General features: G+C 36.4%; 2 protein-coding genes across 3 annotated transcripts; both read left to right on the top strand.

Annotated features, from left to right (window-relative positions):
- Nucleotides 1-429: 429 nt before the first annotated feature.
- On the top strand, nt 430-2,400 carry LOC113702717 (uncharacterized). Its single transcript, XM_027223849.2, has 7 exons — nt 430-568; nt 750-829; nt 976-1,080; nt 1,343-1,375; nt 1,578-1,699; nt 1,809-1,961; nt 2,058-2,400. The coding sequence occupies exons 1-7, from the start codon at nt 469-471 to the stop codon at nt 2,176-2,178; spliced, it is 714 nt and encodes a 237-aa protein (XP_027079650.2). The 5' UTR covers nt 430-468; the 3' UTR covers nt 2,179-2,400.
- A 4,072-nt stretch (nt 2,401-6,472) lies between these two features.
- Nucleotides 6,473-10,376, top strand: LOC113704374 (serine/arginine-rich splicing factor SR45a). 2 transcript variants are annotated; one of them, XM_027226253.2, is made up of 7 exons: nt 6,473-6,781; nt 7,603-7,625; nt 7,744-7,812; nt 8,324-8,435; nt 9,033-9,182; nt 9,866-9,929; nt 10,050-10,376. In XM_027226253.2, the coding sequence occupies exons 2-7, from the start codon at nt 7,603-7,605 to the stop codon at nt 10,235-10,237; spliced, it is 606 nt and encodes a 201-aa protein (XP_027082054.1). In that variant the 5' UTR covers nt 6,473-6,781; the 3' UTR covers nt 10,238-10,376. The 2 variants fall into 2 exon arrangements, with proteins under 2 accessions (XP_027082054.1, XP_027082053.1); XM_027226252.2 differs by having other exon boundaries at nt 6,477-6,781; nt 7,726-7,812.
- Nucleotides 10,377-14,316: the final 3,940 nt, after the last annotated feature.

Below are 14,316 nucleotides of genomic sequence, written 5' to 3'. Positions count from 1 at the left end.
TGTTTCAGTTGAAAGTTGCCCGAATCATTGCTCTGATCATGGGACATGTAAATCCAACAAGAAGACAGAGGGACCAAGCCCCTACGGGTAACGCACACTACATTTTTAGCAAAGAAATTCCATCACTTGCACTTCCTTGTGCAAACTGAGCACCAAACTTTGTCGATTTTCAGTCTTCAGTGGTCCGAGAAATAGGAATCTCTCCGTTCCTAGACTTCAATGATGAGGATGTGAATCAATCACCCACCTTGTTTTTTTCCCAACGGGATCTTTACTACTTCAACCACACCTATAGAATTATTTTGTTATCAATCTCAGCTGACCATTTCTCACTTCACTTTAGTCACATCCAGATGCTAAGTTTAAAAAGCCTTTTTGCTTCATAATTGTAAATTCTAAAATTATCGCTTAGAGAATTCTGGAATGTAGATGAACCGATATTTTTATCGTGAGTTTTGTTTTTAATTTATGCCTGGTTATATGGCTTTCAGATACTTCTACTACTTTTGCAAGTGTAATGGAAGATACGGAGGATTTGACTGCAGTACTGAACTCGTATCACAGTCAGGTTACATGTAGCTCGCACCTTAATATCATAAAAGAAATTGTTTTTTTAGCTGAAACTATCACCGGGAAATGCATCAGTTGGTTTTCGTATCAAGATGGGATTCCAAAGCTAGTTTCGTTGAGCTGATCCTGATCCCTTTGAAAATTTTCTCTAACATATCTGCTTCATTATATTTATTCAGCACAAAGATGGCATGTAATTTTTCTCGCGGCATCCAACGCAGCAGCACTATTCCCTGAAGTTTGGGCCCTCCGCCAGAAGGTATATGGTAGAAAAGGATCAACAGATGAATATTGAGTTACAGGGATTAACACAAAATAGCAGATTTAAGAAATTTAATTGGTTACTCGTGCATTTCACGGGAAGGTAACATACCCTATATGATTTGCTATCCTACTTTTGTGCAGGCACTTGCAGACTGGGCAGTCTTTACCTGCTGTGGGGTTGCTAGTGCTGTATATCATGCCTGCGATGTGGGTAGCTGGTGTGCTCTTCCATTTCAGGTCCTACAGGTAATCTGGATTGAACTATAGTACATCACAGTTGATAATTATCGATTTTTGGCGAATTAGAGTAGACGTTATACTAATATTCCACAGTACCATCTTAGCTTTTGGAGTTTCACAATCGAAGACACTGTTCTGAGAAACAAAAAACAATTGATATCTGCGCAAGTGTAACATATAGATAGCAGCAGTTGTGCCTTTGTTGTTTGCACTGATACTTTTATTTGTAAGATACTGATGAAGAACTGGCTGCTGCTTCTGTATGTAGTTCATGGACTCCTGGCTGTCTTTTATGGCTGTGGTAAGCACCTTCATTTATCTAACCTTCATCAATGAAGGTTTAAGAAGAACAACACACACCATCTCCTCAGTTGTTACAGCATTGATAGCCATAAATGGTCCAACCAAATATGTCCTATTAAATACCATCTACCCTATCAAGATCAGATTTCCAATATATACCTTCCTTCTCCAAGCAAAATTATTCCCTCTGAACTGTGCAGGTCAAGAAATATTCCTCTTGTACTGGCAATTGGAGCTTTGGGTCTACTGTTTGCATTATAATGAAACTTTTCAGTGCATTCAAGTCTAATTCACCGAGATCCAATTGGAATTTTCAGCATAGGTATGTCGGATTCCATTCATTGCACACCAAAAATCCTTGTGATTCCACAACTTGTTTCTGTTTCAGTTTCCTGCATCCTTTTTATTGAAAAACTTTTAAACTTGTCTAGATTGCTCAGGGTCAGGTCATGGTTGCCTGATCTTAAAAAGGCGCTCAATAAGCGTTTCAAATGGCGATTTGTGTTGGCCGGCCTCATTGCAATGTCGATAGCTGCATTGAGCTGGGATATGGAAAGCCTCGAGACATCCTGGATTTGGCACAGGTATGTTAATCAGTCTCTCATTACTGCTGTACTCCATCTAATTACACAAAACCAAACACTATTGTATTACTGACTAGTTGAGCATTGGTTTTGCAGTGCTTGGCATGTGAGCATATATACATCTGCCTTCTTCTTCCTTTGCTCAAGATCAACTGTTCTGGACGGTGGTGGCAGTGAAGCAGTGGAAGATGATGCAAGATCTCTAACAGTTCAGTAGACTAGCCGTCGAAGATCTTTTTGTGCACGCTACTAGTACTTGAGAAGGAAAAGTAATGAATCTAAAGTGTGACCGAATTTTCACTTACTAGCTGGGTAGAGTGGATATAAAATTATACTACCACAATTATTAGTGCTCCAAATTCTTGAATTTGATCAATCTTTGTACTATCTTGAATGTTAAAAAAAATGTAGGAATGGAAGTATTTTCTTCTTTTTTTCATCTTTTTATATTTTTTTTCAAACTTTCGGAGGATAGGGATGATAAGTATATACTTCAAGTCCGAAAGAAAAGTATCTCTGCAAAATATGCAATGTTTACAATTCAAATTTATCTTATTCTCTTTGGAATAGATTACACAAAAGATCAAAACATTAAGATTAGCATGTCAGAATCATAACTTCAATTGCATGTATTTTTAAATTCTACAATTGTGAAATTTTAGTAAATATTTGAAAACTCAAATTCGCTAGAAATTTAGCAAAAGAGTCTCTAGTACTGTGAGAATTCTTGAACCAGCTAACACCAAAATTTCATGTCACCCTTTTTAAATGGCACTTTTTTTTTTCAAATTACTATTCCCTTTGTATGATATGTGTACTTTTTTAGGAGAAACCATACAAATGATCATTCATACATTGGTTTTTGTACCTTTTTTTCATCCCTTACATATGAAATAATGATTTTTTGTCCCTCACAAATGAAAAACGCATACTTTTAGTCCCTCCAATGATATCTACTCGTGTTCTTGGTGGGAAAATACACCTCATACTTTGCAAACTTTATGAACAAAATTAGAAGATTTCAGGGAAAAAGGGAAAAATGTCTGCCACATTTCGTTCTTCTTTATCGTATTTTTCTAGCGAAGAATGTGGCAGTAGTCATGACTGCTCCGACTACTGACAATGTTGCCCTTGATTGCCACCACTATCCATCACAAAATTTAACTTTTTCACTCAGTTTTTCACGTAGAATCTAATTTTAACATTAGTTTTTGCAAAAAAAAAAAAGAACAAAAATAGGTAAAAAATTAAAAAAAATAGTGATAGGTAAAATTTGGCATAGTTAATATCGAAAAAATATGCCATTATTTTTACTATTAGCAGTAAAATTTTATAAAAAATACGGTACTAACACCAAAATCAAATTCAATGTACAATGTTTCTTCTATTTTTCTACCAACATTTGTTTATTTTTTGTTAAAACAAATATCAAAAATCAAATTCTATACTAAAACTTGAGTGGGAAGTTAAATTTTTGTGAAATTTTGGGCCTGTTTGGCACTTGAGTTTTTACTCAAGTTTGTCTTATACTAATTTTTTTACCAACTTTAGCTATAGTAATTTAAAAAAACTTCTCAAAATTTTTTACCTACACACTTCAAAATACCCAAAACACATAAAAAAATTTACCTTCCCCTTTTCTTCTTCTTCCTCTCCCACCCCAACCCACCACCACCTCCGTCGCCAACCACCACCTCCGCCACCAGTTTCGGCGCCGATCACCTCTTCCGGTACCGGTCTTCCTTTTTTTTTTTCTCCCTCTCCCCACCATCCTTCCCCACCATCCTTCCCCTTTGCCCGATTTGATCCTCCCCTTTTTTTCTCCCTCTCCTTCTCCCCCACTCCTCCCCCACTACCCTTTCCTTCCCCGTCTAGCCGATCTGGTCACGAGACCAAATTGCACCGGGGAAGGGTGAGGGTGGCGGGGGAAAAGTGGAGAGGGGGAAAGGGAAAATTGCAAAAAAAAAAAAAGGTTTCTGTTGTTGCTTCATCTGCCAGGGAGGACGGAGAGTTAGCGGGCAAGAGAAGGGGGAGGGGGAAGGGGAGAGGAAGAGGGAGAAGAGAGGTGGCGGGGGAGGGAGAGGGAGGGGTGGCGGGCAGGAGAGGGGGAGAGTAAAAAAGCCAAAAAAAAAAAAGAGTTTTCTTTTGTTGCTTCATCGGCAGTTTCGGGAGAGGGAACAGGGGAGGGAAGGGGAAGGGGATGGGAGAAGAAGTGAGAAGGGAGGAAAGAAAAGAAAAAAGAAAGAAAGAAAAAAAAGAAAAAAGAAAAAGAAAGAAAGAAAATGAAAAGGAAAAAAAATTCATTTTACAAAAGTTTTTCTACAACTTTTACAGTGATCTACAATAAAATTTTAGACAAACACTCAAAAAACTCACTTAATAAAAAAGTTGCCGACCGACAACAACAGCATTAGCACGGTGATGGAAAGTAACCGTGGCCATTGCCATTATTGACTAGAAAAATAGGATAAGGAAGAAAAAACTATGAGGAATGTATAGTTTTTTCTCTTTTTCCCTTCAATCTTCTGGTTTTATCTCAAAATTTGTGAAACATGAGCAACATATGATTTTTTTTCCCGACAAGAATATTAGTAAAAATAAACCAAGGGACTAAAAATATGTTTTTTTTTTCAATTTATGAGAGACGAAAATTCATTATTTCATAGTGAGAGACGTAAAAGATACGAAACCAATATGTAAAATGATGAAAAATCATCATTTTATATGTAAGTGACATAAAATATACAAGGTCACCATATGATGAACTATTTGTCTGAATTTTTCTTTTTTCTTAATAACAAAAAGTTGGGATGGTTTTGACTTTAGTCACTGTTACAGTCAAAGCATGCTTTTAGAGTCATATGCCCCCCTTTGACAAATGAGTTTTTTGGATATTTGTGTAAAACTTTATTGTAACTTATTGTAGAAAAAATTTTAAAATGTAAAATTCCTTTTATTTTCTTTTCCTTTTCCTTTTCTTTCTTTATTTTTCATTTTCTTTCCTCTCCTCTTCTTCTCCCTCACCTCACAACTCACTTGCCGCTGACGACGGCAATAGTAGCAACCGTTTTTTTCTTTTTCCTCTCACCCCTCCCTCTCCCTCTCCCTCTCTCTCTCCTCTCTTCCCTCTCCCCCTCTCCTAGTTGCCCAAGGGGGAGGGAAACGGAAGAGAGAGGTGGCTGGGGAGAGGGGAGAGGAAGAGGAAGGAGGAAAGGGAGAGGGAGGAGAGAAAGGAAAAAAAATAGAGAAACTACTTTTGCCGGCTCCGGAAAGAATGTCAACCAACGGTGAAAGTGGTGGCTGGTTGAGGTAGGCGAGGAAGAAGAAAAAAGGAAAAGAGTTGAAATTTTTCTGTGTTTTTTGATATTTTGAAATGTGTATTTTAAAATTTTTGAAAATTTTTTTTAGGTTACTATAGTTAAAATTATTTAAAAACTTGTAAGAGAAAAACTAGGTAAAAAACTAGTTTTCCAAACAGGGCATAGTCACATGCATGCTAAGTAGAGATTACTTACTAACACAACTCAACATTGAGGTCACAACTTAATTATGTTGACTCGTCCAAATCTACTCACCAATAACCTACCTATTAATTTTGAATAGGTCTAAATGGTACCCAATTACACTCATTTAATTGATGAGTAATGGGTTGACCCAGTTATACTTATTATCTAATTATTACCCGCTCAAATCCATACGGAGATTCAAACCTGTGTTTTGAAACTCGGACGGGACCAACCAATTCAATCGATTGAACCAAAAATCGGGTAGGCATCCGATCTAAGTTGTCTTAAAAAAACCGTGAAACAAAAACTCAGTCAAATAGGTCAAAAATCGAGTTTGACCGGAAACCGAAAGAACCTTCGAACCAAGTTTTTTTTCCATCTTTCCTTTTTGACCTTTTCTATTTTCCTTTTTTGATTCTTTATTTTAACTGTTCTTAAATCTTTTCACATATCTTATCATAAATTTCTCTCAAACAACTCCAATGGAAGATCTAAGTTAAAAAAGGGATAAAACATTAAAAAAAAAGTAAAAAATTCACCTAGAAATATTTTATAGATTTTATGAGTTGACCCCTAGAGTATTAGAAAACTATTATTACACCTAGAAACATTTTAGAACTTATAACTATAGCCCTAAATTTTTGTATTACTTTTCAAATAAGCCCTCCAATTTGGTTCTAAACTTGTTTTTTTTGCCAAACGGTAACCGAAGGTTCTAAGCTTGTTAAATATGCATTAAATTATAAATTGCATAAATTGCTACTTAATTATACTACTTTATTTGTATTTTCTTGTAAAGTATTTTAGAAACATCAAGCATACATTGAATATATATTTCTTAGTATTAATATATTTTTAGAATTTTTACATAATATATTAATTTTTAAAATTAAATATATTTATGACATCATGAGGACGTCATCCAATTCTTGAATAAGTTCGATCGAATCGAATTTATTGACCACTGACCCCTAACCTTGACCCCTAACCTTGACCATAATTGTCGTCGGTCTGAGTTTCAAAACATAAACATGCAAATTCTTTAGGAAAAGGTAGCCCCAATCGACATGCGTTGGCGGTTTTTTAAGGTTGGGGTACCTAAAGTTGCCCTTCCTTTAACTTTTGGGCAGAAACTAATCTACAGATAATTAAACTCGCTCAACCTTGGCAACACGAGGGCCAAAAACGGAATTCACTCTATGGGATGATTCCTTTGACTCGGTATTTCACCCACAAAACGACCCTACTCATGCGCTAGGGCTTCATCTTCACTCTCTCCGGTTCTTCTCAATCAAAATTAAAATCGAAATCAAGGTCAGCTTCACTTCATCTCGTCCCATTTTTGGACTTTTTTGTTAAACAAAATCTGCATATGAATTTTTTGTTTTTGCTTCGAAACAGAAATTTGATATCTGTTAGAGGAAATTTGTCTCTGTTTTTCTTTTCTATTTTTCCCCCCCCGATTAAATGTTCATTTCAGCTTCTGATAAGTAAAGAATGCTAATTTGTGAAGCCTATGAATATTATCAGCTCTTTTAGGGAAAAAGAAAATATTTTTGTTCCTCTTTAAGATCGTTTGAGGCTGATTTCATCTTTTTTTCCTTGTCAAAATCACGCCTTTTTCCCTTTCGGGGGTCTAAAATGGTTGCACTATTGAGTTAATTTCTCTTTTACATTCTTCATATTTGTTTGATGATCCTTTTTTTCTTTATCTCTTCTCTCATAAACTATAATCAGTCTCAACTTTGAAGACGTTTAATCGGTTTCCACTTTGAAGTCGTTCTTTCTCTATCATTTAGGAAGTACTACTTGGGTGGATGCGCATTTGAGCTTAGCTTGAATAATAATCAAATTGAGCTCAAACCCAATTTGGAGCTCATTAAGGATATCAAACCAAGATTGGAAAATAATAGTCTTCTGTTTAAGTAGGCTCGTTTCTACACCCCTTCTTCTGTTGTAAATACCTTGAGAATTTTACTTTAAAATTAGCTCATGAACGTAAATCAATTGTTGTATATATCATTTTAGTTTTTATTATGTCCTTTTTGTTTACTTTTGGATGCAAGTAGGGCAGTTTTATCATGTTTAATTTTTAAGGTTTTGATTGGGGCCTCTGTTTCCTTTGTTTAAAGCAGATGTCATATGCTAGAGACGGAAGGTGAGTCCATTCTTGCAAGATAGTATTGAAATCGTGAGCTTCTGTTCATTGAAATTTGGTCCTCCTGTTATGAAGTTGTCTTTACTATAAGTATTGCTAGGTCTGCTTCACCCCGCAGCTCTTTGTCTCCACCACCTAGGGTTCGTCGGTCAAGATCGTTATCAAAGTCTCCAAGGAGACGCTCCAGGTATATATTCTGAGTGAATGGTAAGTTATTCTATAAGGATTCCAAAATGCCGTGAATAACAATCAACCACAGAGTATTTGTAAATCATAGATGTGAACTGTAAGACCCAAAAGTTATTGATACTTATGTTGCAACCTAATTTGAGTACTTGTATGCAGAATTGCATGTTTCTCGTTATATGCATTGCATCAATATATAATGATTTCTTGGTTTGTCGTTCTGGACTGCCTACATCAAGTATATTCTTTAGAAGGGCTTCTGTTAAAATGGTTATTTATCTTCTAGGAGTTTGTTCCCACTATATTTTTCTTGGCCATTTGAAAATAAATGTCTCCTGCATCAAGTTTCATCCACTAGAATTACTTTATACTGGCCTTAACAAGGTTCTCAAGAATTTCACAATTCTATGCCTAAATTTTTTTAATACATTTCTGTGAGGTAAATACATCAATCATGTTATCTTGAAATTTTTTATATTATTTTACATGACATGTAAGTCATATTTCCCCAGGAGCCGTGATTCTGCTGGTGCTGTTAATCCTGGGAATAATCTCTATGTAACAGGCCTGTCCACAAGGGTTGCCAGTAGTGATCTTGAGAAGTTTTTTAACAGAGAAGGGAAGGTATGGTTTTTTTATTAGTGTATTCATCAAAATATACGTTGTTATTTGTGTTTCTCAACTTGTAGAAATTGTTTTTCATTTTCTTTCTTACTTTTTTTGCTGGGCAAATGATGGTTAATTTTTGAGACATGAATATGAGCGAATTTAGATGCCTCGAACGCGTTTTATCTAAAATTTATTGAAAACTTTAATGCAAAACTAATATTGTAGATTCTGTTAGTCTGCAATCTTTAAATTCCAATTTCCATAATCGAGTTGGGGGAAAAATGCATAACATTTTAGGGATATGTATTAAGAAGGATGGGTTGTTGAGATTGTCAGCCATTCTACTTGTATAAAATCCATATATGTTGTTCTCCTTACGTCTTTGATTTTTGAACCTTTAATGTTCCTATATTGCTATAACAGGTTCTGGTAATGCGGGTTTAACACAAGTAAATGTCGTCTTAGTATCAGAACTGAGCATCTGTTGATTTTTTGCGCATACCTAAAACTGGAAAATCTAGTGCTTGGCTAAATGGTGGTGTAGATATATACGAAGAACAGTATCTTTTATCTATTTGGGTTGATTTGTTTCATTGTTCTTTCTGGTTTCAGGTTACTGAATGCCATCTAGTGACAGACCCCCGCACTAAAGAATCTCGTGGATTTGCTTTTGTTACTATGGAAACAAATGAGGATGCAGACCGTTGTATTAAGTATCTGAATCGTTCGGTGATGGAAGGTCGATTAATTACTGTGGAGAAGGTACTGTCTATCTGTCAAAAGAGCGTGTTCATTGTAGTAAAATGTGACTGAAGTACTTCATTACCAGCTATTCTTATCTTCAGAAATGTTGCCTGGTAGATTGTGGCAGCAGGTCTGGTCTGTGTGGCTTCATCGAAGTCAAATTCTAAGCTCTAAAGTCTAAATCGTTGAACATATCCCTCACGACATGCGCTCTTCATCGACGTTTGAAACTCATCGAATCAACTCGAATATTTTCCAGAGGGTTGTAGGCCCTTAATTCCTTTACCTCATCAGTAACAGAATCTGTATAGTAAACAATTCTGGCTGCTTCAGTTTTTCTGGTTTTCTTTCACGTCTGCATTTAATATTGAAGGTTTGTGTCTTGCTCCTGAGCTAAATAATAAAGGAATCAGTTTGAGGGGTCTGCAAACTGCTAGACTAAATCCTTTTTCTTTTTTTGGTACTGTTTTAAGTTGCATTTGTTGTCTAAGATGGGTTCAACTAGGATAAAGTTGTATCTTAGGAAGCGTTAAAGAAAATAGTCTATTAAAATTGCTAGAAGATTGTGGGACTCATCCACACAACACGTTTGATTTTTTTTCTCCTTTAAATACTATTCATGCCTAAAGCATGTTAGAGAATAGAGATCCTTTTTCTAGCAGAACTTGAACGGATACTGTGCATTCTGTCCATTTATGCAGGCTAAGCGTAAACGTGGTCGGACTCCAACCCCTGGAAGGTATCAAGGTCTGAGAGGAAGACGAGGTAATTTACATTTTGTCTTCCTGTGTGCTTGATTGCATTCACAGGAACGAACCATGCAAGCTTTACTTGGTTGAAATTTTTGGTTGGCTTTGACTAGTTACTTTCTGTTGGTTTATGTAGGATATGGACCAAGACGGTCTCGTAGTTACTCACCTCGTCGACGCCATGATCGAGATCCATATCATAGGGATCATCGGGGAAGATCGCGCTCCCCCTATGGTAGGAGGGGTGACGATAATGACTCCTATGGAAGATACAGGGATCGTTCTGTGTCTCCCGGGGGTAGGGGCAATTCCCGAGCTTATTGATTTTATTGTGTTCATTTTCTTTTCCTGCTTTTGTCTTTGGGAGTGTCCTTTTATTAAACTGGACGTTGATTCTTCTGTGAATGATGAAACGGTTGCTTCTCCTACTACGTATAGACTCTTTCTTTTTCTTTTTTTTTAATGATTTCGAGCTTCATCTTCTAATATTGAACGGAGAATTATTAATGGCACTATATTTTTTTGTTAATGGCACTTTTGCTATCATTTTTATCGTATGATTTTCATTTATTAGTAAATCATACGATAAAATAAATAGGGGGAATGCTATTAACAAAAAGTAGAGTGCGATTAATATCTCAAGTGGGTATTTTCCATATTGTCTGAGTAATGGCCTATTTTAATACTAGCTCCGTTAATGCGAAGGAAATCAATACATTTCAATTGCCCTGCCATCACCAGGGATGTTCTGTAGGATTTTTGCACCGGGTGTTCCATGTTTTAGCTTTCAATGCATGTTTTTGCGTGATTAACCACGAAAAGTTTGCAGCTGTCAATGCTTGTGGGATAAAAAAAAAAAAAGATGATTGAAACACATTTTACAGAATTTAGCTAAAAATTTTCCGGGACGCTGTAGTCCCTACGGATTATTCATTTTACAACTGGTGAAATGCAATATTTAGTCGGGAGTTGTTTTCTTGTTTTGGGTTTTTCAAGTAATTGTTCTGTTCAAAATGCCTGTCGAATTTGGAGTAGTTTGAAAGCTTTCTACCGGGTGGTAAGAAGAAACTGGAGTGAATTTACTGCAAGTCTACACCGTAATATGTTTTCAGGGTGTCTCGCAATCGCAACGGTGCCCACAAGTTCCATAACCCTAAAATGGTTTATATTTATTGTAGTTTGAACTTGTATCGTAGTCAGTAGGGGAAAAGAAAGTACCCTTTAAAGACAACAGAATTATTCTCCAGGTTTTAAAATGGCTTTTAGGTGATCAAAATCATCATCCGAGTTCTCTGTTGTGATTAGAGACAATTATCTATTGACATTTATTTCTTGACAATTGTTGGCGATACGACAGCGATGGGTTGATACTTGATGGTGATGACTATCTGTGGACTCGGGGCACGGACGGTTGCAGGTGCAACCGTCTGCAACCGTCCAGGGCAATTTTGACCATTATCAACTGCGCGTAACTTTCTTTGTACATCGTGTAACTTTTTTTCCACAGGATGTATTTTTACAACAGATAGTGATGGGCCCCACACTTGGCGCGGAAATCGAGTTACATGATGTAATCTCAGCCACACAAAATTTTGAGGGCAAATCTTGGCCCTTAACCGTGCAGGGACGGTCATACTGATGACCGTCCCTGCCCCAAATCCGACTATCTGTACCTAAGATTAAAAGCAGTGTACCGCATAAAATTGGTCCCAAATGGTCCAAACATGGATATCTAATAGTATAATTTTGGAAAAATGTTAATCTCACTCTACTTTTTTTTTTTTATAACAACATTCCTACTAGCTCTTTTAGTATATAGTTTAATAAATGAAAATCATATAATATAGAATGATAGTGGGAGTGTCTTTATAAAAAAGTAGAGTGAGATTAACATTTGCCTAATTTTTTGACATTAATTATATTTCTTTATTTTCATAATGTTCTTTAAAAATTTTTGGCTCCATTGTCAAAAATTGTAATGCTAGTTGTTAAATCACTTGACTTTCCCAATCGAGAACAAGGAATGGGTTTAAAATACAAATTTACGAATCAACTTACAAGATTTTTTTTTTTAATAAAAATCACAATTTCGTCCGAATATCTGCATTAAGGACAGAAAGAAAGTATATCAAACAACGCAGACATACATACAGATTTTTTACCAGTGCTTGTCATTTGAAACCACGTGCTATTAGGTCATTATTAGGTCTTAACTTGTTTGCAAATAAACCTGATCTACGTTTTTTTAAAAACTAATCTACATTTCTTGCCCTTCTTCTCATTATATCTGTCTTTATAACTGTTGATAAGAGGATGTTATTAGGATTTCGAATCTAAGTGGCTAATATAGAAATAAACATAAGGGCATATACAGGTTGAGTAAAGCACAAATATTATTTTTCTCGAGCTAAAACTTGAACAATCTATTTGTATTTCAACTCCATCGGATACTTATCTAATATGGGAGATCCACTCGATAAATATTTAGGGAATTGAAACTCGCTAAAAAAAAAAAAAAAAAAGTGAGCTCGAACTCATTTACTTATAAATAAAATGTGTACATTATCCAAGAGACATATACATTTTAGCAATTTTACACACACACACATACATTTGAGTTGCTCGACAAGACAAGTATTGTATCACGTACTCGAGCTTAGCTCGTTGGGCTAATGAGTATTAGAGAGCTGCTCATTATATTGAGTCTCGACAGCCCTATATAAACATTCCAAAGGCTACCAAACAAATGTAAAAATTGACAGCACCTTTTTTCATGCTCTAAAGTTATAAAGGAAATAAGCAGAAAACATGCACCCTCATATGTGCTATTATGATAAACGGGAACGAATTCATGTCACATCACTCTTTCTATATATATATATATAGAAACATATCAAAGCTCTAATATCATCTTTGGAAAGTAGTAGTAATAATTACTAGTAGCAAGTATCATTCACTTGGCATTAAATACGCTAGCAGTCCTTTGGTGTGAAAATGAGTCTCGACCTCACAAAACAAAACAAAAGTAGATGTTTTTGCAAACAATCAATTGTACGCATCTCTACATACATTACATTAGAGGGCTAACTTTTTTTCTTTTTTTTTTTTTTCGATACAGGGAGATCCGGTTCAATCTTTACGAGGCTCGACTAATTCCTGCTGTCCGGACCCGATGCCCCCAAACATTAGAGGGCTAACTCGAAATTAATCAAAGTAAAAGTAGGAAATATATATATATAGATTGAGTGAAAGTAATAAATGCAAAGCATGTGGGGAGTGGGCCTACCAAAGCCCCACCCTCTGCTCTCCTTTGAATCCTAAAATCTTTCAAAGGCAAACCGATGGCGGGCCTTTTCCTTCTCTTTTTCTCTCGTCTTCCCACCCTTTCTCCCTTCTCTCTCTTAATTTTTTTTCGTGCGCTCCAGCTGCCTCGAAGAACGAGCGGACTCCAAATCGAATTTCAAATTTCACGCAGAAAATATTTCCCATTCCATACGTACGTACACCTAATATAGCTACGGAGTACAACCCCGTCGACCCAAACAGTTACTTTTGGGCCCTGTCAGGATAAGATCCGACATCGCGACACGTCTTCATGGTGACCGGCTGTAATCCGTTAAAATATTTCTTTTTGAATCGGCTCGGCTGAGTTAAGGCTGGAGTTGATCGTCATAGTGAAATGACGGTTACGTCCTCGAAACACAGGGCGATTGTCGGGGGTAAAAGGTGGAAATGGGATGTGGATAAGCGATGGAGAGTGGGATGGGATCAGGCCCGTCGATCGAGTTGCCGGAATTGGGCCTGACAGGTTGGTTTGATAATCCGGGGTCCACCGGATGAGAATCACGCGAGGGCTGGATCATGTTGTTGGTGGCGGCAGATTGCCGTGCATGTCTGCACTGCGCAGAATTCTCAGGGTGTTTTGGTGGGTTTTTACTTTTTAGTATTTTGTTGGGATCTCAAATGTAGTAATTTGCCGTGTTGCCTCTTACGATTTCACAACTGTCTCGGGGTGGCATTTACCTGCCTTCTAACTTCTCCCCATAATTTTAAAAAATAAAACACACACACGCACTCACTTGAAAGGATAATAAGTTTTTTTTTAATAAATAAAAGTTTGGATTGTTCGGATTATAATCACTAGCACAGATAAAAGTATGATCTGGTACTATAAATTATTTAGATAATCTCAAGAGATTACACATCTCTCATATTCGCAACAAGAAATAATTAGTGGAACTAACTATTTTGCAAATAACCAATTAGGCTGCATTGGCCATCAAGGAGAGACTGGAAAACTTTTTTCCGGATGGATGTAGGTCACATGATCGCATCTCTCGGTTTGCATTATTCTCCAAACTTCTCTAAAAATCTTACCAACAGACGTTTGTGCACCCGCCTAA

The sequence above is a fragment of the Coffea arabica genome, chromosome 8e, assembly GCF_036785885.1.
Source record: "Coffea arabica cultivar ET-39 chromosome 8e, Coffea Arabica ET-39 HiFi, whole genome shotgun sequence".
In the NCBI taxonomy this organism is placed as follows: Eukaryota; Viridiplantae; Streptophyta; class Magnoliopsida; order Gentianales; family Rubiaceae; genus Coffea; species Coffea arabica.
Note: the sequence above shows the minus strand (reverse complement) of the source record. Positions and strands in the feature narration are given on the sequence as shown.